Below are 23,410 nucleotides of genomic sequence, written 5' to 3'. Positions count from 1 at the left end.
TCTTCCCCCCACATCCCACCCTCAGAGCGGACACGCTTAACCATCACGTCACCGAGTCTGGCTAAAACACCAGGATAACCGTCTCTCGTTGGACGAAACCAGGCTAGACAGCGCAGAGGAGAGCGCGCATACCTGTCGGCTATCAATAATTTCCCAATTCTCCACCAATCTTTGTTGGTGGTCAAATTCTCCACCAAATAACTAGCCTTTGTCAAGTCAACTGCACCTATTCCTTGCCTCCTTTATCCTAAAGTGATGTCACAACCGTATCCATCTTCCCTCCCCGCCCCATCCTTTGTCATTCACCGACGTCATCGTGAAACCATCCTCCCGCAGAGTCGCATTCTCAGATTCTTTGATTATTTATTATTTGCAAAATCGAAGATTTTTCAAGTATATTGGTCGGTTGTGTTTGTGGTTCTGTCTGTCTGTTTGTTTGTTTGTTTGTCACCGGCCTACAGGTCACATTTTTCAACCGATCTTCACGAAACTTCACCAAATGGTAGAGTTGGTCAAAAGCAAGAAGCCTATTGTTTTTGGGGTCAATAGGTCAATCGGTCAACATAGGCCAAAGGTCACCAACTTTGCTAAATTTCTAAAATCCTCAATTTTCATCCGATTGACTTGAAATTTGAAGAGGACTTGCATATCTGGTCACTGAATTCAACTGAATTCAAGTATATTTGAGGTCAACATGGGCCAAAAGATCAACATGGGCCACATTTCTCAAATCCTCAATTTTCATCCAATTGGCTTGAAATTTGAAGAGGACTTGCATATCTGGTCACTGAATTCAACTGAATTCAAGTATATTTGAGGTCAACATGGGCCAAAAGGTCAACATGGGCCACATTTCTAAAATCCTCAGTTTTCATCTGATTGACTTGAAATTTGAAGAGGACTTGCATATCTGGTCACTGAATTCAACTGAATTCAAGTATATTTTAGGTGAACATAGGCCAAAAGGTCAACATAGGCCAAATTTCTAAAATCCTCATTTTTCATCTGAAAAGTCGTCACTTTTCATCCTGTTGACACGAACTTTGATCAAGATTGTAAATTTTAATCTTCATGAAATGGACAATTTGCTGTATCAATGGAAAACTTTTGGGGGAGTGGGGGAGGGCGGATTTTGCAAGTATCGCGCTACGCATGACGTCTTCTTGTTTATTTATTGCTCAATCCCCATCTCATTCTCTAACTGATAATCGCTCTTCTGTGTTCGCTTCAATTGTTCCTTTCCTTTTTTGTAAGCAAGTAAAGGTTGTTCATGCTCAACATGACCAAACTGTAAGATTCTAACCCCACTCCTCATTTGGAACATGCACATTGATCTATCAGGGTTGGCTGCTTATTTAATTCTCCAAAAGGAAACGCAGTATTGGAATAGAGTGGAATCTCGTCTAAAATGCCATGTTTCGTAGTTTTTGTGTTCTCGGCAGAAAGGATTCGTGGTTTGTCTTGCGTCGTCGCCACGATGGACGGAGGAAGCCATCATTGTAAACGATGATTTATTGAGAAGAGTATCAAGACTCTTACATTTCCGAGGAAGTCAAACATCCGTATTGTCACTCCTGAGGGATCACATTTCTGTGATCAACCTCGGCATAAGGAACTTTGCTCAAACTTGATGTGCGCACAAGTTCTAATGTGGCCAATGCCAAGCCGTTCCCTGGTAGTCAACATCTCATGGCCTACAAAGAGTCTGTATGTGGAGTTGTGCAAAATGTCTTCCCTCTTTTACTTGGGGTCACTCCCTCACCTCCTCCTTCCCCTTTCATCTCCCACATCTCACCAGTGCACCAGTGTAAAGGAGGCTAAAGATCCGACCATCATTGGCACTACCCTCCATGAGGACAAGGTCTCCTCACCTCCAATTGCCAGGTTGGTGGCCAATTTTACTTGCACTGCTTTCCAGGTGATCTTTGCATTCCTCGTCCTTTCCGCGCTCAGTTCTTCTCAACCTAAAAAAGTCACCTGTTCAGCCAAACTTTCTCTCTTCCTCCACTTCGTAAAAAAGCCAAACATTTTGCTGTGAACTTGTTCATTTGTCCCAAAATCCTTCAGGTTGACAAATGTGCCATAAGATGTAAATAAATGTATTAAACCAAATCTGCAAATATTCACACTCTTCGACTTCACACCACAAGCCCCGGATCATGTGATTGGTAGGGTCAGTCCAGCAAAACCTTCTTCTTTGCATTGACCAGACAGCAAGCTTGAAGGCGATTGGTTGATATATGAAAGGGACTTATTCTGCCAATGGATACTTACCTATACATCTCGATTTACTCGGTACCTTATGTGTATGCTCTGCAGATCACCGGTGCTGCTGAACCAGTCTCATAAGATGTGTGTGTGTGTGTGTGCGTGTCTGGTGTGTGTGCGTGTCTGGTGTGTGTGCATGTCTGATGTGCGCGTGTGTCTGGTGTGTGCGTGTGTCTGGTGTGCACGCGTGTCTGGTGTGCGCGCGTGTCTGGTGTGTGTGTGTGTGTGTGTGTGTGTGTGTGTGTGTGTGTGTGTGTGTGTGTGTGTGTGTGTGTGTGCGCGCGCGCACGCGCATGTCTGATGTGTGTGCGCGTATGTCTGATGTGTGTGCGCGCATGTCTGATGTGTGTGCGTGTCTGATGTGTGTGCGTGTCTGATGTGTGTGCGTGTCTGATGTGCGCGCGTGTCTGGTGTGCGCGCGTGTCTGGGGTGCGCGCATGTCTGGTGTGCGCGCGTGTCTGGTGTGCGCGTGTCTAGTGTGCGTGCATGTCTGGAGTGCGTGCGTGTGTGTGCGTGCGTGTCTGGTGTGTGTGCGTGTCTGATGTGCGCGCGTGTCTGGTGTGTGCGTGTGTCTGGTGTGCGCGCGTGTCTGGTGTGCGCGCGTGGCTCGTGTGCATGTGTGTCTGGTGTGCGCATGTGTCGTGTGTGTGTGTGTGTGTGTGTGTGTGTGCGTGCGTGCGTGTGCGTGCGCGCGCGCATGTCTGATGTGTGTGCGTGTCTGATGTGTGTGCGCGCATGTCTGATGTGTGTGCGTGTCTGATGTGTGTGTGTGTCTGATGTGCGCGCGTGTCTGGTGTGCGTGCGTGTCTGGTGTGCGCGCGTGTCTGGAGTGCGTGTGTGTGTGTGTGCGCGTGTGTGTGCGTGCGTGTCTGGTGTGTGTGCGTGTCTGGTGTGTGCGCGTGTCTGGTGTGTGCGCGCGTGTCTGGTGTGTGCGTGCGTCTGGAGTGCGCGCGTGTCTGGTGTGCGCGTGGCTGGTGTGCATGCGTGTCTGGTGTGTGCACGTGTGGTGTGTGTGTGTGTGTGGTGTGTGTGTGTGCGCGCGCATGTCTGATGTGTGTGCGCGCATGTCTGATGTGTGTGCGTGTCTGATGTGTGTGCGTGTCTGATGTGTGTGCGTGTCTGATGTGCGCGCGTGTCTGGTGTGCGCGCGTGTCTGGTGTGCGCGCGTGTCTGGAGTGCGCGTGTGTGTGTGTGTGTGTGCGTGTGTGTGCGTGCGTGTCTGGTGTGTGTGCGTGTCTGATGTGCGCGCGTGTTTGGTGTGTGCGTGTGTCTGGTGTGTGCGCGCGTGTCTGGTGTGTGCGTGCGTCTGGAGTGCGCGCGCGTGTGTGTGTGTGTGTGTGTGTGTGTGTGTGTGTGTGTGTGTGTGTGTGTGTGTGTGTGTGTGTGTGTGCGCGCGTTTTTTTATTTATTTTATTTATGTGCCATACTTCTCAAAATTTTTTTCAAACAATCCATGTTCACATTGATTTCTGAGGATAAATCTTGATTATGATTCCGTTTATGAATGTATTTGGCTCAGATCTCGTAAAACCATTTAACATTTGATGAATTAGAAGGTCTTTTCACTTTGTGCTGTGTCCATGATTTATCAGGACCGTCACGTGTCATGAGCACTTGTACCGTTCCGTGCAGTCTACACCAGACCAGGCTTGTGTCCAATGGTATATTGTTCCCGGCACACCTTCTAGTGGAATTCCATACCTCCCTCCCCAGCACCCCATATGCTTCTTCCTTTTTTTTTTCTTTTTTTTTTTCCTTTCAAAGATCGAGGCTCATGGAAGACCAAGGTGACGGTGGGTATTACCCCACGAACGCTGCTTTCTGTTACCATTCCTCTCTTTGGTTGTTATCTCCATTTGTGGGTTTCAGAAGGTGGAATGGAACCGTCCCACGTCTGTGTGTGTGTGTGTGTGTGTGTGTGTGTGTGTGTGTGTGTGTGTGTGTGTGTGTGTGTGTGTGTGTGTGTGTGTGTGTGTGTGTGTGTGTGTGTGTGTGTGTCCGACTCACTTGCTCACCGAGCGCTCATTCACTCACCGAGTCTCACTGTCTGTCGGTGAGGTGAATCAAGTACAAGACCTCGTTTAGTTAAAAGTGTAATAATTTGTCGGTATTTCATTGGTATTATTCTGCATTTTCATTCACAATGATCATCATCCAATATGCATCGAGTGCAGGTTTCCTGCGGGATTAATTGTGCACAGGTAGGTAGGTATTCCAGGGTTTCAAGCCGTGGCTTCAACCTGCGGCCCGGCTCACCCCGTACGGAGACAAAGCCATGGTTTATTGATGCGTTTGCTGCCTTATTTATTTCAATTAGAGACGCCAGGCTGCTCTGACTGCCAAGACCCGATGACTGATTATCGTATCCTTTATATAACCCAGCGCGTTTTTGTACCGCCCGCCTATTGGCCACAAGGACAGCAATAATGACCACGTTATTATTTATCGCTCAAGGACCCGGGAGGATGTCGCTTTGTGGGCTTTTGAGTGTTTTGATGAATTGCGACCAAAGGGCGACGACTAACCGACGAGGAGACCACAGGAGGAGGAAAGTAGTGAGGAACAATCTGTTCCATGATTTTTGAGGAATGTTTTTTTTGGGGGGTTTTTTGTTTTTTTGCCATCGTACTCGCACACCGCGCTCGGTTGGTAACCGCAGGTGTTTCATTTGGTGCTGCCATCATAGTCAGCTGGACCCTTTTACGGATTTGCACGTACTTTGTGAACCTGGAAAGGTACCGCCATTGGTTTCCTTCTGTTTACTGAGGTGCATTCACAGGTACAGTGGCGTGCTGACGAGGAGGCGAGTGTCGTTGAAGCTGAAGGGAAAGGTGTATGCTGCATGTGTGAGGAGACATGGGTAATGAACGTAGAGCAGCAACGAAGGCTGGAAAGGGTGGAAATGCGAATGGTTCGACGGATGTGCAGAGTATCGCTGAGAGAGAGGAAGACAAATGATGAATTGCGAAAGATGATGGGAATAAAGCCTGCGATTGATGCTGTGAAGAGGAACAGGTTGAGATGGTTTGGTCATGTGTTGAGGAAGGATGAAAGTGACTGGTTGAGAAGAGTGATGGAAATGAATGTAGAAGGAAGTAGAGGACGGGGAAGACCGAGAAAGACTTGGCTAAACATGGTGGAAGAAGAAATGCGGGCAAGGGGGTCAACAAGGGGAGATGCAGAAAATAGGGCAAAATGGAGAAGATTGTCATGGGGACTGCAAGGCTCACCCCCGCTCTAGCAGGGAAAATGGCCTTAAAATGCCTGTTGTGTTGTTGTTGTTGTTGTTGTATTCACAGGTGTTTATGCACTTCAGACTCATCTGTTTTCAACGAAGTGTAAATGTATCTGGGGTTTTTTTTTTTCCACCTCACATCATCCACCTGTTTATTTAAGAACAAGAAGCTTTTTTTAACCATCGATAAATCAATCATCCGTGTGAACAAGATGGACACTTTTGTTCTAATTTTGTCTAATTTGTCTAATTTTTTGTCGAATCTGTCTAATTTTGTCAATAATGTATGCAAGTCATCCTCGATAAAAAGCTTCATGGTTAAGGTGGCTGGCTTAAGATCTTCGGGTCTTGAGTTTGAGCCCTTGGCGTGCCGTCAAAACCTGACCGGCTTGTTCTCATCACCGAACCAACTCATCCACCTAGTTTTGTCATAACTTGTCCATAACGTTATGAAATATCATGCTGTGTATAGTTTTTGTCCCAATCACTTGATGGTGAAGAATCGATTTTAAAATGAAAAAAAAAAAATCTCGGATCTGCGGATCTTCACCAAAATCTAATGAATTTGTCCTCGTCGCACACACAACCTGTCCACCAAGTTTCGTCCAAATCCGTCCATAACCTTTTGAGATATCCTGTTCTCACACAGACACGCAGGCAGGTGTGAAAGGGTAACCTCCGCCCACCTTCTGTGCCACAGGTAAATACATATCGGATGGAACAATCGTTACAAAGTTGGAACCAAAAAGTAAAGATTGCAGTCTTGATGGAATTGTGATGTTCATACCGATGTGTGGGACGTAAAGCGAGGATGAGCACCTGTTGTGGCTCTGGATGATAAGGTTCCCTCACCTCCGCATCCCAACCCTCTACAGACTACACGACTTGATGTACAACGAACATGCATGTACAAATAGTACATGACTGCAAAGAGGACGTGTGGGGACGTTTTCCATTGAGAATGTCGTGAGCGACACGTCACCCTGTTTAGATCATGAGAATGGTTGATGTACCTTTTTGGATGATGATGATGTGAGTGTTTTATACCTTCTTCTGCTTTCATTTCCCAGCATTGCTCCTCATCCTCCACTCCATCTCCTCCTCATCCTCATCGACCCATTCTCCTCCTTCAAGGTTTCTGTTGTTTCGCATAAGAGAGGAATTTTAAACAAAAGTGAGAATGTACAACTTTTATTTTTTTGATCCAATGGGGTCGTTCAAGGAATGCTGAGGACATTTAAAGTATACACATATGATGACTTGGATTTATTGGTGTTCCTGTCCAAACCCATAGAATCCTACATCATGATGCTGGGAACCCAGGTTCAAATCCCATATACGATGTGCATTTGCCCTTTGTCGACTAATATCTTTATCACACACAAGCTCCTCCATAGGCCTTAGATCAATGTAAAGAAAAAGAGACTTTTGATCGATAGTAACAAGTGCTCACGGATGATCTTGTCCTATAAATGATGCGTATAGCAGACATGATGAGGTAATGATGGTGAAGTTGATGAAGAATGAGTTAAACTTGTCCTCTTCATGCTTCACGAGCCCATGGGAACCAGCTCATTTTGCCTTACATTTTGATCTATATTAACGCGCTGTTCGAAGAGCTTTTATTTGTTTATTTGATTACCTCTGCCACCCAAGGTGGACGGAGGTTGTGCTTTCAACACTGTCTGTTTGTCTGCGACCAGGATATCTCAAAACGTTGTGGACGGATTCGGATGAACTTGGTGGACAGATTGGTTATGAGACGACGAATCGATTGGATTTTGGTGACTATCCGGATATGAGGGTTTTTGAATTTTTTAAAGTGATTCGTCACCATTGAGTGACAGGGACAAAATGATATATCATGTGATATTTCAAAAAGTTGTGGACGGGTTATGACAAAACTAGGTGGATGAGTCGGTTAGGTGACGAGAACAAGCTGATTCGATTTTGGTTCAGGCCTGGATCGAGATCCGGCCGATCAGTGGGATACAAAACATAACCTGATCAGCCTGGCGGAGGTAGGTGCTCTAGCAAGTACCGTTCTAATTGGTTTTGCAATCCACAGGTGCGTGACAGACAGAGAAATGTAGTGTGCAGCGTGATTTGGCAAATACAACGTGCCTAAGAGATTGCAATGAAGGTTTCTGATTTTGTGCAATGATCGGATGTTTTCTACATCGGATTCTACTATTACCGTATTACTATTACTATTCTACTATTCTACTATTCTACTATTATTACCGCTGCACCTTGCGTCCCGGTTGAAGTGCCCGGCTGGCTGCACCTTGCATCCCAGTTGACGTGCCCAGCTGGCTGCACCTTGCATCCCAGTTGATGTGTCTGGTTGGCTGCACCTTGCATCCCTGTTGACGTGCCTGGATGGCTGCACCTTGCGGCCTGGTTGACTTGCCTGGCTGGCTGCACCTTGCATCCCGGTTGGCGTGCCCGGCTGGCTGCACCTTGCATCGCAGTTGATGTGCCTGGCTGTGGCTGCACCTTGCGTCCCGGTTGACGTGCCCAACTGGCTGCACCTTGCATGCCGATTGATGTGTCCGGTTGGCTGCACCTTGCGTCCCGATTGATGTGTCCGGTTGGCTGCACCTTGCGTCCCAATTGATGTGTCCGGTTGGCTGCACCTTGCGTCCCGATTGATGTGTCCGGTTGGCTGCACATTGCATCCCGGTTGGCGTGCCTGTACCTTGCATCCCAGTTGATGTGCCTGGCTGGCTGCACCTTGCATCCCAGTTGATGTGCCTGGCTTTGGCTGCTCCTTGCGTCCCAGTTGACGTGCCCGGCTGGCTGCACCTTGCGCCCCGGTTGACGTGCCCGGTTGGCTGCACCTCGCGTCCCAGTTGACGTGCCCGGCTGGCTGCACCTTGCGTCCCGGTTGACGTGCCTGGCTGGTTGCACCATGCATCCCAGTTGATGTGCCTGGCTTTGGCTGCTCCTTGCGTCCCAGTTGACGTGCCCGGCTGGCTGCACCTTGCGTCCCGGTTGACGTGCCCGGTTGGCTGCACCTTGCGTCCCAGTTGACGTGTCCGGTTGGCTGCACCTTGCATCCCGGTTGATGTGTCCGGTTGGCTGCACATTGCATCCCGGTTGATGTGTCCGCTTGGCTGCACCTTGCGGGCAGGTTGACGTGCCCGGCTGGCTGCACCTTGCGTCCCGGTTGACGTGCCCGGCTGGCTGCACCTTGCGTCCCGGTTGACGTGCCCGGCTGGCTGCACCTTGCGTCCCGGTTGACGTGCCGGTTGACTGCACCTTGCGTCCCGGTTGACGTGCCCATCTGAGTAACACCACCTTAACTCACGCCATCAACATTTCCTTTGGGTTTTCTTAATTACTCCCACAAGGGAGTAATGCATTCGCTCGTTATAAAAATTTGTTTTTAGGTGAATATGATTTTGGTTTAGAGATCAAGAATCCAATTTACCTGAATTACAATATCTGAATTTTTTTCTCTGTCGATCAGTGATATTTCTCATTCTGTTAAGCTTCGATCTTACCTCCTTCCACGAGGAAATGTCAAATTTTCCAAATTTTTAAACTTTTCTCTTCTTGTTCGCCATTGTCCTTTTATGTTCATTAAGGTGTTTATGTTCATTAACCCTGGTGTTGGGCTAGCGGCTAGGGTGCCGGCTTAGGATCCAAGGATCCTGGGTTCGAATCCCGGTCGATCGCTGAATTAACGCCAGGGGGGTTGACTCAGCCTGTCATCCTTCCGAGGTCGGCTAATTGAGTACCAGTTCACTGGTAATTCCCTGTTTGTCGTTAAAGGCGGCAAAAAGGGTTGGCGTCAGGAAGGGCATCCGGCCGTAAAACATTGCTTCAAAAAGGGGACCGAAAAACAACAACAACCACGGTTCCCGAAAAAGGCCTCTAAAGGTGGTTTTTTAAAAGGGATATTTGGAAGAATAGCTTGGTGGTTGAGTGGGTAAATGACTCCGTGCACTGCTCTCTCTGGTGTGGTTTTGATTCTCGTGGTTCCTCACATTGGGGGTTTTGGGCAAGTCGGGCCCGGGCGCCAGGTCATGAAATTGTTGGGCCGATAATTGAGCCAGACACCGAACTAATGGGACTTGGCGTATGATCATCACGACCATGATGATGGGAAATATATATATTTATGACAATGAACGGATATTGTTTCGTGTGTGCATGCGCATGTGTGCCCCCTCCCCCCCCCCCCCAAATTTTATGAACCCGTGTTCACCATACGTGTTATCGCAAATGTTTACATCGATAACTGATATTGGCAATATTGCTTTGGTCAAAACATCCTTTTAACATACAAGGAGGAGAAGGAGAAAATGGCTGTAGCTAGAGCAAGATGTCAATGAGGTGAAAGAGCTCCACATGCATGAATGGGACACTTATGCTTTCTTGGAATGTTGCAAACATCTCTCGTATTCATAACAGAGGTTCCAAAACTCAGCCTTCTCCAAATTTTAAGCAAAGTCATTTGACACTATTATCTCGAACTTGTTAATCTGACAAGCAGTTATTTTATTTTATCCAAGTTCCAAGGCTCATAATTGAGATGCCACTCACATGCACGTACCGACTAGACAAACACAGCCGCCGCTGAGCTTGGGGGAAGTGCCGTCACTTCCTGGGGTAATCTGAGTACCAGCGACGTCACAACAATGGCGCTGCTTTTCTCAACCGCACTCAGCAGGGAATTCCCCAACCTCGAAGCGGACCCTTCTAACCACTATACCACCGAGTCTGGTGACCGTCAGATCTTGGCTCCTCTAACCATTACATTACATATCGCTTCCATGCTTGGTTTCCGACCTGGCCGTTGCACCTTCAATATGCTACTCCATCGAACACAGCATTGGAAGGATACCCTGAACCACAATCAAGACGTGTAGGGTGACCTCTCTGGACATCTCTCAAGACTTTGATACGATACGATGTGACATCCAGTTTTGATTTGTAAGTCACCTTCATTTGGTATTCGGGGCCCCCTGTTCAAGTGGTTGTCTGATTTTATGTCTGAGCAGAAACAGCTGGTGGCCATTGGTGTCCTTTCCCTTGATCTTTCCCTTCAGGCTGGAGTTCCATAAGGCAGCATCTTCGGACCTTCAATATTATTGATCTATATCAATGATCTGTGTGATTCTCTTGAAGACCATCTTGTCATTTTCACGTTTACTTTAACCCTACAGAATAATACATCATTGGGTGAAAGGCTGGTCATTGCTGAATCCTGTTCCTCAGAGCTGTGGAAGATAAATCCACTGGTCAATTACTTAGAACATGACATTCAACATTGGAAAGTCATATGCTCTTCGAACATGACATTGAACACGGGCAACTCACATTGTCTCTCCACAATAATCAGCAATCAAAACTATCCAATCCACTTATTTGGATAGCCACTGGAAGAGGTGCAGTCCCTGGAACTCTTTGGCCTCACTGTCTGCTATAACCTTCCATGGGAGCATCATATCATCACTTTAGCATCAAAGGCCATTTGCCATCTGGGGATTCTCCATAGAGCTCACCATGATGTAGAAGGCTTTCATATGGAGCTCCATGCAGTATAGCCCCCTCATTCTGGGATGGTGCTCCTGCTTCTCTCCTTGCTCCTCTTGGGCTGGTCGAAAATAATGCCTTCTCTGCACCATTGATATCTCAAGGCAGGAGGCAGATTCCAAAGCACTGTCGCTCTCGCACCGGTGGCAGGTTAGTGGGATCTCTAGAGAAGTTTAAATCTGGCCTCGCTTCTCCTGCCCTCTCCTACCTCTCGACCTTCCACAAGATACACCTGGTCACATGTTCATCTAGAAACCTCCATATCACCCTCCCAGTCCTGTCTGGTGACCCACTTGCATTAATTTGTCCCCTTATTCTCCAGATTGTGAAATCGTCTCCCTGAGTCTGATGTCTCGTGTTCCTCACTTCAGTCGTTCAAATGATCTGTTCATCACTACCTCTTGTGCTCACACATGCATATCCATGATCTCTACATACACTGGCTCTTTCGCATTCTGTTCCTCCCCAGGCCATTTTTTGTGTTATTCCTCGATTTATATGTCCCCTGTTGCTCGTTCCCAATACCACTTGGTAGTTTGTGAACCTACTGCTCTTTGTCGTTCAGCTCCTCCATGAGCCGAAACTCTTGTGTTCGAAGAAAATTCTGGAGACCACCAGCCACAAGGGACAGTATGCAATGGTTTGAAAATTTTTCATAGTTTATATCAATACCACTCTCGCACAGGCAGTTGAGATTTCCTCTCCAGTAATACAAAACATTTGTTGCAACAGTAACCCAAACCAAGCGAAAGGCCGCCTTTGGGGATTTCTGCAACAAAATGGCATCTTTGTAAAAGAGGGCATATAAACAGGAACCTTTTTTGCTCCACAATGTCCATGGTTGGTGGAGTAATATAGTTTAGCATTAAACAGATTAAGAGGAAGATTTTGGTGACATTAGATGACATCATAGGGGACATGATGACACGGAATAAGGTCCTGGCACGAGAAGGAAGCAGGAGCTGGAGGCAAGCGAGCATAGCTGAGTGAGGAAAGGAGTGGGAGGGGATCTTTGATTGCAGGGGCACTTAGTTGCCATGGTAACGGGCACCTCCATTGATCGGCTCCTCTGTGTGCTCACCGAGGACCAGCTGTGCGTGTCGGTCGAGGAGTGTGCACACAAACGGAGGATGAGGGAATGAAAATGGCTGGTAAAGTGGGTGGGAATGTAAGCATTATTACACAAAGGCTGAGCATCATATCCCGGCCTGTTCTGCTCAAAACAATTAAATGATAATTGGACTTATTATTTTATTATGATTATGCACAACTCCTATTGGCTGTTATTCTGTTCTTTTGTAAGGTGACTAGTAATGCCATATTTTATGCAAATATTTTGTTACGATGACAAACTGGTGTAGAAAATCTAATGTACTGGTTCTAACGATGGTACAAACCAACAAGATATAAACAGCACAGCATTATGTTAGAGACTGCACAATGCACATGGTGAATATGAGAAAGAAGGGAACAATGTGTGAGCATCCGCAATTGTCTCATTTGGTATGATGCACAATTTTCAGGACTTGTTTATAATGTAGTTTATACTGAAAACAAATGTAATATACTTAAAATAAAAAGATAAAAGCTCAACCAACCAATAATTTCATGCAGTACTACTCCACCGATATATATATATATATAGAGAGAGAGAGAGAGAGAGAGAGAGAGAAAGAGAAAGAGAAAGAGAAAGAGAAAGAAAAAGAAAGAAAGCACCAGAGTGGAGAGAAGTTATACCTTGAACGGTCTGCACCATCACCTTTCTGATCTTGCTATTGGCTCTCTCTCTCTCTCTCTCTCTCTCTCTCTCTCTCTCTCTCTCTCTCTCTCTCTCTCTCTCTTCCCAATACCCATCACCTTTCATTTTCCACCAACAAAGATGTCAGCTGCAATTCATCCCCAACTGCACTGTCAGCTCACCTTTTATTTCCAACCATGGTGTCGCCTCCCCTTTATCTCCAACCACACCATTACCTCCAACATTCCCCATATACCCAACTTGGCCGTTTGTCACCTTAATCCCCAACTGTTCCGTTGCTTCCCCTTAATCCCCAACAGTGCCATACTCTCCCTTTCTCCCTAACTGTTCCATTGCCTACCCATTATACCCAACTGTGCCATCGCCTTCCCTTTATCCCCGCCCGTGTTGTCGGTCCCCCCTTTCCAACTGTATTGTTTCATGCTTTGTAAATGCTAAAATGAATTTGGTGTTTTTGTTTTCTGCCAGCTGGTGGTGGATGTGCCGTGTAGGCCACAGTGTCGCACTGTGCATCCAGACATGCTGATGGTTGAGGGGATGCTGAGCATGCAAGTTAAGATGGAGGTGCTAGCGGAGTTTGCTGTAAGTACAATCCCGAACACTTTCCACCGACAATATCCCTTTCTTCTTTTTTTTTTCTTTTTACAATCTGTTTGATCCTGCTATCAATTTACATTTCTTGATTATTTTTTTGTATAAAAAAGTGTCATGGGTGCAGTTGTGAAAACGTTTTCTTGTAAGTATTTCTGTGATCAGGTATATATTAAGAATAGAGGAAATTCTCCAGATCTCCCCTCTCGCCCATTTGCTGCTTACATTTTCACCCTTTTCCCCATCCCCTCTCATAAACTTCCTACTGTCTGTTGTACTTCTGTCACTTTCTCGATTTGGATCCTTCTGGAATGATCCTTCTTTACACTTGAAAAAGGGAGTGTCGGTAATAACTGCATATGCCATTAGCAGTAATGAACAGGAAGTGTGTTTTCACGCATTGCTTAGCACCTGCTCCCCTCGGTTCTGACCCAGGCTTTACCTTCACCTTTCGTGAACGTGGCCCTAATTTTTAACGTGACCGTGGATCTTTCACAATAACTGGGATCACATCCTTCACATCTGGTTCTGGTGTTACTACATGGTGCAGCTTCTTGTTTCTTCCTTATCTTTTTATTTCCCCACAAAAGTTTTTTTTTTTTTTTTTACACTTAAAAACGGTCATCTGCCCCACTTGAACTATTTGTGTAATTTTTCTTAATTGGATGAAGGACCTAACAAAGAAGCATATGACAAATGAAAGCAAGGCCCGATGTTAATTGTGAGGGAGTGAGAATAACCTGCTGCAATGGAAGTCACAGTGAATATAAGCTACCTTACAGATGAGTATGTGGAAGATCCTGCAGAGGAACAACTGGATTGGTACTGCACAAAGAAGGACATGACAGAGGCCACAACAGAAGGGAAGGTTAAGGCCATTATGGTGCAAATAAAGACTATCGCCACAACACAGAAGCAGGTGGATGGAGGTTACACACACATGTTAGTGGATGTATGTTGCTTGCAGAAAGCAGATGCAAAGAAGCTTCCTCAAAATGGACAACGAAAATAGGTTGTTGCAAATGAAGTGGATGGAGAGCACCACAGAGGTAGCAGGTGGATGGGGGGCTGTTATGGAGGAGGAGAAGGAGGACAATTGAGGGCGATGGTCTTTATTGCATGAAATATAGCAAAGATGATCGATTATAAATGTCGATGTAAATTAAAGTATGAAGACTTGAGAAGTGGAAAGAAGTCCACCAGATGGATGAGGAGTTGCCCCTGAATGTCAAAGCCAGAGGACCTGGCTAACAGGATGCTCAAGTGTCAAATGCTCCAGATATTTCCAGGGAGACTTCTGATATGTTGCTTGAGAAAGTTCACAATTGCTGCTGGGACGTGATAACTACATGCCCAACATTGGGTGACCTGGAAGAAATTCAAATATCTGGTCTGTGATGGAGATTTGGAGAAAAAGAATAATTAGATTGTTTATAATGTTTTCTTCATAATGAGAAGGTTGATTGGTTTGTAGTTGAGAGAGAAACAAAGGATAAATGGGGAACACAAAGACAAAATGTTTTTTGTTTTTTTAATATGCATTGACAAGCAGTCAGCAACTGCGTCACTATGATGTTGATATGGAACCGATTCGATGCTAGTCTGATAAATGGAACATGTCCTTCAATCCTGTAAAATCTCAGTCTCATCCTGTCTCTCCCGAAGGATCATCAAATGAACCCACCTATTTATTTCCTGAGTCATCCATTGGAAGAGGTTCAGACTCTTGAACTTCTAGGCCTCACAATCTGCCATGACCTCTCCTGGGCCAACCATCTATCAAAGCTTGCTTTCAAAGCCAATCAAAGATAAGGCTTCCTCTGTCGTTTCAAGTGTTGCCATTAAAAAAAAAAAAATCAGAAACACTCACAGTCTACAAAGCCTTGGTCCATAACTCAATAGAGTTCTGCTCTCCCCTATGGACTGGGCCCCAGCATCACATTCACCTCTCCTGGATTCTGTGGAATCTAATGCAATCAACATTATTGGAATCTCTAGCGATGAGGCTGAAGCATATTGTCTGTTCTCACATCATAAGCAGATCAGTGGTCTGTTTTTTTTTTAACGCTTCTCCACTGGTCTCGCTGTCTTTATTCTTTCTCTCTCCCGTTGGCCTCCAACCCTCCACAGTCGTCCCAGAATGCATGCTGTCTTACAGTAAACTCCCTCTTGGTAAAATTTTTAAAAACCAGGCTTACCACACAATTCCACTCTCTTATTACTCACTTCTCGCATCTGTGGAGCCACATTCCTGAGGCTATTATATCCCACTCTTCCCTCCAGGACTTCAAGCAGGTAGTGCACTGCCATCTCATGTCATTCCTAATTTTTATCCACGATTTCATATACCCTGCCAAGTCCAACCAACTTGTTGTACACCGCACCTTTCCCATTACATATTCAGGTGCTGCATAACATCATCGGGGCACTGAAACGTGCCCGCACTGAAAGGGAGTAGTCAGTTATCACTCTGTTTGTTTTCTTGCTTTATTGTTTGTTTGCTTGTTTTCTTGTTTGTTTGTTTTCTTGCTTGTTTGTTTTCTTGCTTTCTTGTTTGTTTGTCTTCTTGCTTTCTTGTTTGTTTGTTTTCTTGCTTTCTTGTTTGTTTGTTTTCTTGCTTTCTTGTTTGTTTGTTTTCTTGCTTTCTTGTTTGTTTGTTTTCTTGCTTTCTTGTTTGTTTGTTTGCACTCTTGTTTGTTTGCTTGTTTTCTTGCTTTTTTGCTTGCTTGTTTGTTTTCCTGCTTTCTTGTGGTTTTTTTTCTTTCTTTTTTTTTTCTTTCTTTCTTCCTGGCGATATCTCAGCCATCCTTTGAGCTAGCAAGCTGAAATTTGGGCGCAATAGCGAGCACATCCTTTTGCAAAAATGCTATTTTTTTTATTTTTCGATTAATCAATAAATTGATTAATTATTTAATTATTATCGATTCATTAAGTACTTATTTATTTTCTTTCTCATCTGGGCAATATCTCAGGCACCTTTTGAGCTAGGAAGCTGATATTTGGACACGACAATGACCAAGTGATTTGGCTGTAAATGATATTTTTGATTTATTGATTAATCAATTAATTGATGAATTATTCGATTAATTATTTAGTTAAGTTACAGATCTGGATGAAAAATGTGGTGGTTTAGGTATGTTATTAGCCAATTGATTAAGAAATTAATTATTTTACAATTACTATTTATTTATTTAATTATTAATCGCTTATTTATTTTCTTTCTCATCTGGGCAATATCTCAGGTACCTTTTGACCGAGGAAGCTGATATTCGTACATGACAGTGACCAAGTGATTTGGCTATAACGGATATTTTTGATTTATTGATTAATTAATTAATGGATTAATTAATGATTAATCAATTAAGTATTTTTTTAAATTATTTGGTTAATTTTCAAAATGTTACAGCTTCGGATGAAATACTGGTGGTTTAGGTTTGCTATTCGACAATTTATTAAGAAATTAATTATTTTACAATTATTATATATTTTAACTACACAATTAATCAATCAATTATTGTACATCTCTCCCTTCCAATACTGTATCTATGTGCTGCAGGGCCTCTTCGTCGGGTGCCGGAGGCGGCCCGGCGATGCTGGATGCTGGATGATATGTTATTTATTTGGCATGTGGGCGGTATACTTTTTTTTTTTTCTTTTTTTCTTTTTTTTTTTTGTATACAAGATCGAGGCTCGTGAAAGAGCGAACATTAATCACACAGAAAGACAAACCGACACATAAAACATATAACATCGGGAGCGGTAGACAAGATGGGGAGAGAGGGGGAAGGACACAAACACAACATTTGAGAGCAGGGACCGAGAGACATGGAGACATGGAGACATCGAGAGATCTGAGAGAGGGCGAGGGCTTTGGGGGGGGGGGCATGGGAAGGGGGCGGTGGGAGAGGTATAAAACATATGGACACTGCCAGGACTTCCAGGAAAGAAGTTGGAATTTCAAACAAGGTGGATCTGGGGTGAATTAGCGGGGGTAGAAAAGATCAAGGTTTTGGATGGGGGAAGATAAGAGATGGTGGTGAACAGCTGTTTTAAAGACCTGGAGGGAGGAGTGGGATTGAAGGGAGTGAGGGAGTTTGTTCCAGAGGCGGGAGAAAAGAGGAATGAAAGAGTGAAGGTGAGCAGAGAGCCGAGATTTCGGCAGTTTAACCATCAGAGGGTTGCTGGCAGATCTTGTGCGACCTGTAGGAATATTTGGGGGACAGAGCACAGAGAGAGCTGGGGGTGCAAGGCCGGAGAGGAGTCGGTAGAAGACAGAAAGACCACCTACCTGCCTGCGGTGAGTGAGTGAAAGGCCCTCAGAGATAGCTTCATCGCGGGAGATTCCAATAATTCTGAAAGCTTTGGTTTCAACAGCGTGAAGCCGAGCTAGGTGTGAGGCAGGAGCACCGGCCCATAGGGGAGAACAGTATTCCATTGAGCTGCGGATGAAAGCCTTGTATGTGGTGAGGAGCTCAGGTGTGCCGAGGAAGGACTTCGCACGACGGAGGATGCCCAGTCGGCGACTGGCTTTGGAGGCCAGCTTGGAAATGTGGTTTTCCCAAGAAAGATCATGGCAGATAGTGAGACCCAAAATCTTGAGCGACAGAACTTCTTGGAGAGGATTGTTGAGAAAGTAGATGGGAGGGTTGTCCAGTCGATCTTTTCGGAGAGACATAGTAAGAGTGTGAGATTTGTCAGGATTGAAAGACATGTTCCACTTGTTTGACCAGTCTGTGATTTTGTCCAGGTCTTCAGAGAGTGAGGAGGCAGCAGACTGCCGATCTGAGGGAAGAGGAATGGAGCGGCAGAGAGTGGAGTCATCAGCAAAGAGATAGAGAGGATTTTCGAGAGAGTCAGAGAGATCATTGATGAAGACCAGAAAAAGCACGGGGCCCAGAACACTGCCTTGGGGAACTCCAGCCTGAACAGGAAGAGGAGATGAGAGAAACCCATTCAGGGCCACACGTTGACGACGACTAGAGAGGAAGTCCGCCAGCCATGCGTGGAGATTTCCATGGATACCAAAGGAGGAGAGTTTGGTGAGCAGAGCGGGGTGCCAGACCGTGTCGAAGGCACGTGATATGTCGAGGGAGACAGCTCTAATTTCCTGTTTGGCATTGAGGACCTCCATCCATTGTTGAGACAGCAGAAGCAGCATGTCCAGAGTAGAGTGACCTGGTCTGAAACCAAATTGATGATCAGAGATCAAGCCATTGGAGAAGAGGAAAGATTTCATATCCGAAGCAATGATGGATTCCATGACTTTGCTGATAATTGGGAGAAGGCTGATTGGTCTGTAGTTGCTAGGATCTGTTTTTGCACCTTTTTTGTGCAAAGCGGTGATGTTGGCTGATTTCCAAGCAGATGGCAGTTGACCTTGAGCAAAAGAGAGGGTGAAGAGAACAGAGAGAGGGTGAGATAGAGCAGCAGAGCAGGATTTTAGGACCCGTGGGCTGATGCCGTCGGGTCCAGTTGCAGAATCAGAGTCGAGGGTTGACAGAAACTTTTCCACCTTGTCAGGAGGAAAGGACACGGAGTCCAGGAGCAGCAGGGTACGACTGGGTATGGTGGGTACAGAGAGGGATGGGTTTGGGACACAAGATTTAGAGGCAAACACAGAGTTGAGGCATTCAGCTTTTTCACGTGCGGAGTCAGCTGTGTAGCCGTTTGAGGTAAGGGAGGGGATGGAGGGGGAACAAACACCAGAAACGGATTTGACCAGACACCACCAGGATTTGGAAGAGGGAGACAGATAAGAGAGTTCGGTCTTGAGAACGGAGAGATATTGTTTCCTGGCTCTCCTGAGGGTGGACACACACTTGTTTCGGGCTTTGTGAAAGGAAATGAGATTTCCTTCCGTTGGATTTGCTTTCCAGGAGACGAAGGCAAGTTGTTTCTGGGCAACAGCCACACCACAAGATTCCGTGTACCATGGACGGGAGGAAGGGTATGACAACTGAAGACGAGATGGGATAAATCTGTGCATGAGAGAGAGCAATTTACTTTGGAAGAATTCCCAGGATGAGTTGATGTCAGAGGTGGTAGAGATGGGAGACCAGTCCAGATGATTGATGGCTGCTTGAAGACCGTGCCAGTTGGCCTGAGTGAAATGCCAGACTCGTCGACGCTGAGCAGGCTCCCTGAGGATGGTCAGAGAGATGTCCACTTTAACAAGGACATGATCAGATGATCCGATCGGAGCAGAAGAAGAGCAGCAGACATTTTCAGGGAAGTTGGTCAAAACCAAGTCCAGAAGAGAAGATGTTCCGTTGACTGAGATCCGGGTCGGGAAATTGACAGATTGTGTCAGTCCCAGTGAGTCGCAGAAGTCCTTTGCTGAGGAGCCATGGCTGGTGAGAGAGGTACCCACACCCAGCCAACTGGCATGATGACAGTTGAAATCACCACATATGAGGAAGAGAGAGTTGGGATGAGTAGATAGAAGTTGGTCCATATCATCAGACAGCGAGATGTAGATGGAGTCATCACTGTTTGGTGGACGGTACAACACACATATGAACAAGAGGTGGGAGCGAAGGGGAAGCCGTAGCCAGAGGTATTCCTGGGGGTGAGGTGGAGAGAGTGCAGTGCAGGGCGAGTGAGGAAGAGAGTTTTTGATAAAGATAGCAACCCCGCCTCCAGGACGAGGCTCAGGTCTATCATACCGGAGGAGGGAGTAGCCCGGGAGAGATACTATGGAATCCGAGACATCATAAAGGAGGAAAGTTTCTGTTAAGCAGATCACGTCTGGTTTGACAGAAGCAACCTGTATGGAGAGATCAGTTAAGTTTGAACGAAGGCCCCGGATGTTTGAGGTCCATACCGTTAATGAAGAGGAAGGGGGAGCATCAGATACAGAACAGGGGGGAGGAGGGGTAGGGTAAGATGTGGAAGAGGTGGAAGAGGTAGGGAGAGCTGTTGAAGGTGTGTCAGAGATTTCAGAATAGCTCGGAGAAAGGGAAGGATGGGGCGGACAAAAGGTTTGATGGTGATTGGGTGAGCCACAATGAGGTGTTATTTGAGGAGGGGGAAGAGCGAGGCAGAAGGTTGGGGGAGATGGAGGTGAGAGTTTGAAGGGGGAAGAAGCGGGGAGGACGCTTTGAGGAGGGGGAGTGAGAGGGGGGAAATTGAGAAGTAATGAGGGTGGGGAGATTTGAAGGGGAGGGGTGAGGGGGGAGTTTGGGAGGGAAGGGACAAGGGGAGGGATTTGAAAGGGATGGGATATGGGGGAGATTTGGAGGGGAGGGGTGAGGCAGGAGTCTAGGAGGGGAGGGGCGAGGGGGCGTCTTGGCGGGGAGGGGTGAGGGGGTAGTTTAGGAGGGAGGGGGCAAGGGGGGAGATTTGAAAGGGATGGGTGATGGGGAAGATTTGATGGGGAGGGGTGATGGGGAAGATTTGGAGGGGAGGGGTGAGATTGGATTTTTGAAAGTGTACGATTTATGGGAAACGAACATTTATTGCAAAATGAGTTTCTTGTGACCTTCGAGTTAAAAATACGTTTAAGGACGCTGGATGGAGGATGGAGTGCAGGAGAGTTTAGGGAATGTAGAAAAAAGGCACTATAGGAGATGGATATTTTTTTTGGGATGAATTGATTTGGTGAGCAAGTCGAAAGCAGCCTTTTAAAGAAGAAGAAGAAAAAGGTGTTATAAAATATGACGGAATACATAACTTGAGGGGAAAGTGTAAACATTGAAGGTTAATGAGTGAAAACTATCTGGGGAAATGGGGGAGAAACACGTGGTCGAAGAACGAACGAACGAATAAGAATGAATAAACGAATGAGAACAGACAGAGAAGGAAATGTTTTTTTTGTTTTTTTTTGTTTGTTTTTTTTTTTGAGTTGAGATTTACACAAGGAAGTAGGCTATGGGTGAAAAGACTGGGAATACAGAGAACGAAAGTTATTGGATCACAAACGACGGACCGCTGAGAGAAAAACAAAGCCTCAAGGTTGTACAGTGCACACTGTACAAGGCCTCAAGACACGACACGAATTAACACGATTTTCAATACAGGTATGAAAGATTTGCACCGAAAAATCTTCATCGGGACACAATATACGTACAACACCATAAATAAATACAGTTTTAACGAAAATACAAATGGGAACAATCACTTAACTTCGATTTCAAATCGTTCGCGACGCGGCAAAGGCCTTGCTCGCGACACGGCAAACAGACGATCAATTTATGAAAGATAAACACCGAGAAACAACCAAAGTTGCACCCTATAACTTCACACACCGAAAGATAAATACAGTTTCGACAAAATACAATTGTGAACAGACTTAACTTCGAAAAACGTGGAGACCGTGTGGAGCTTCGAAAATCCCTCCCACCATCTCCGAGATCTCCGAGATCTCCAAAGGGAAGGATGGGGCGGACTCTACTACTTTGAATGTATCTGTTCTTGTTTGTTTATCTTCTTCACACTGTTAGGCCCATAAGGCTTCTGAAGCTGTTGCATTGGCTAGGAGTTACAGTCCTGGAATGGTTTGTTTGCAATCCAGGTTGCAATCACGGAAGGGTCACCACTCCGATGCAGGATACTCAATTGCGATTGTAGGAATTTTATAATTTGTTCATGGTGTCGGCGATAGCTCCCCTACACTTTTCAGAGGATACCGTGCTATCTTTAAAATCCACCAGCTAATGCTGGCAAGCAGGATGCACAGTTAAACATCAATCTGAGGGACCACACACATTGATGCCTCGCACTGCCTGCAGAACACCAGGCTGACAGTTTATAGCTGAGTCGATATTGGAACCCAGACTAGACAGCTACAGAGGTGAGTGTGCATAACTCGAGGCTATCCTGCAGCCCCTCCCACACTCTTACAACAACAACAACATGCATTTTAAAGGCCATTTTCCCTGCTAGAGCGGGGGTTAGCCTTGCGGTCCCCATGACAATCTTCTCCATTTTGCCCTATTTTCTGCATCTCTCCTTGTTAACCCCCTTGCCCGCATTTCTTCTTCCACCATCTTTAGCCAAGTCTTTCTCGGTCTTCCCCGTCTTCTACTTCCTTCTACATTCATTTCCATCACTCTTCTCAACCAGTCACTTTCATCCTTCCTCAACACATGACCAAACCATCTCAACCTGTTCCTCTTCACAGCATCAATCACAGGCTCTATTCCCATCATCTTTCGCAATTCATCATTTGTCTTCCTCTCTCTCAACGATACTCCGCACATCCGTCGAACCATTCGCATTTCCACCCTTTCCAACCTTCGTTGCTGCTCTACGTTCATTACCCATGTCTCGCTCCCATAAATCATAACACTTCTCACACATGCAGCATACACCTTTCCCTTCAGCTTCAACGACACTCCCCTCATCATCAGCACGCCACTCAATTCCCGAAACTTCTTCCATGCACATCTCACTTGAGCAACCGTTGCCGAGTCTGATCCACCTTCTCCATTCAGCATGTCTCCGAGGTAGCAAAATGTTTTCACACCTTCCAGCTTCACGCCGTCTCCAAGATCCAACTCAACATTTCCTCCATCTGCAGCTCCCTCTGTGCACACCTTACATTTGAATGTAGCTGCCACACTGGTTAATGACCCTCTCAGACCACTACATTTTTGATGAACCCACTCAGCGCACATTGTACACTGAATGGAGTTCACTCCGACACCCTTCCTACACACAGCACAGGGCCACTTCCCAGTTCTTTCCACCTCACCACATGCTTTACCACTTGCCATCACCTTCGTCTTTCCGATATTCACCTTCAGACCTTTTGTCTCCATACATTCCTTCCACGTGTTCATCTTTTCCTTCAGTCCATCCATACTTTCCGCAATCAACACTGCGGTCAGTCCCTCCCACACTCTTACTTGCAGGTTATTGTGATTCCTCCCCTTGTCTCTCACCTTTTTCTGTTCGTTTATTCCCTTCCTTGCTCCTTGCTTTTTGTCAGTGTTACCCAAATGCTCCACTGTCAGTTCATACCCTTGCTCTTCCATGATCTTGCAAAGAAAAAAAATGAAAGCAGAATA

The 23,410-nt window shown here is 45.9% G+C and overlaps 2 protein-coding genes across 3 annotated transcripts in view; one reads left to right on the top strand and one right to left on the bottom strand.

The window, feature by feature from the left end:
• Window positions 1-23,410, top strand: part of LOC137437786 (uncharacterized) — a 113,864-nt gene that overhangs the window by 66,872 nt on the left and 23,582 nt on the right. Inside the window, exons 3-4 of one of the 2 annotated variants that reach the window (XM_068132406.2) lie at window positions 1,799-1,884; window positions 13,278-13,391. In XM_068132406.2, the coding sequence (XP_067988507.2) occupies window positions 13,329-13,391 (63 nt within the window). In that variant the 5' untranslated portion in view covers window positions 1,799-1,884; window positions 13,278-13,328. The remainder of the gene's footprint in view (window positions 1-1,798; window positions 1,885-13,277; window positions 13,392-23,410) is intronic. The other variant, XM_068132405.2, reaches the window with a different exon arrangement.
• Window positions 11,695-23,410, bottom strand: part of COMMD6 (COMM domain containing 6) — a 75,488-nt gene continuing 63,772 nt past the window's right edge. Inside the window, exon 8 of the mRNA XM_068132411.2 lies at window positions 11,695-12,198. The gene's annotated coding sequence lies outside the window, so the exon portion shown is untranslated. The remainder of the gene's footprint in view (window positions 12,199-23,410) is intronic.

The sequence above is a fragment of the Myxine glutinosa genome, chromosome 12, assembly GCF_964187855.1.
Source record: "Myxine glutinosa chromosome 12, kmMyxGlut1.1, whole genome shotgun sequence".
Taxonomy (NCBI): Eukaryota; Metazoa; Chordata; class Myxini; order Myxiniformes; family Myxinidae; genus Myxine; species Myxine glutinosa.
This window is presented reverse-complemented; position numbering and strand designations above follow the sequence as displayed.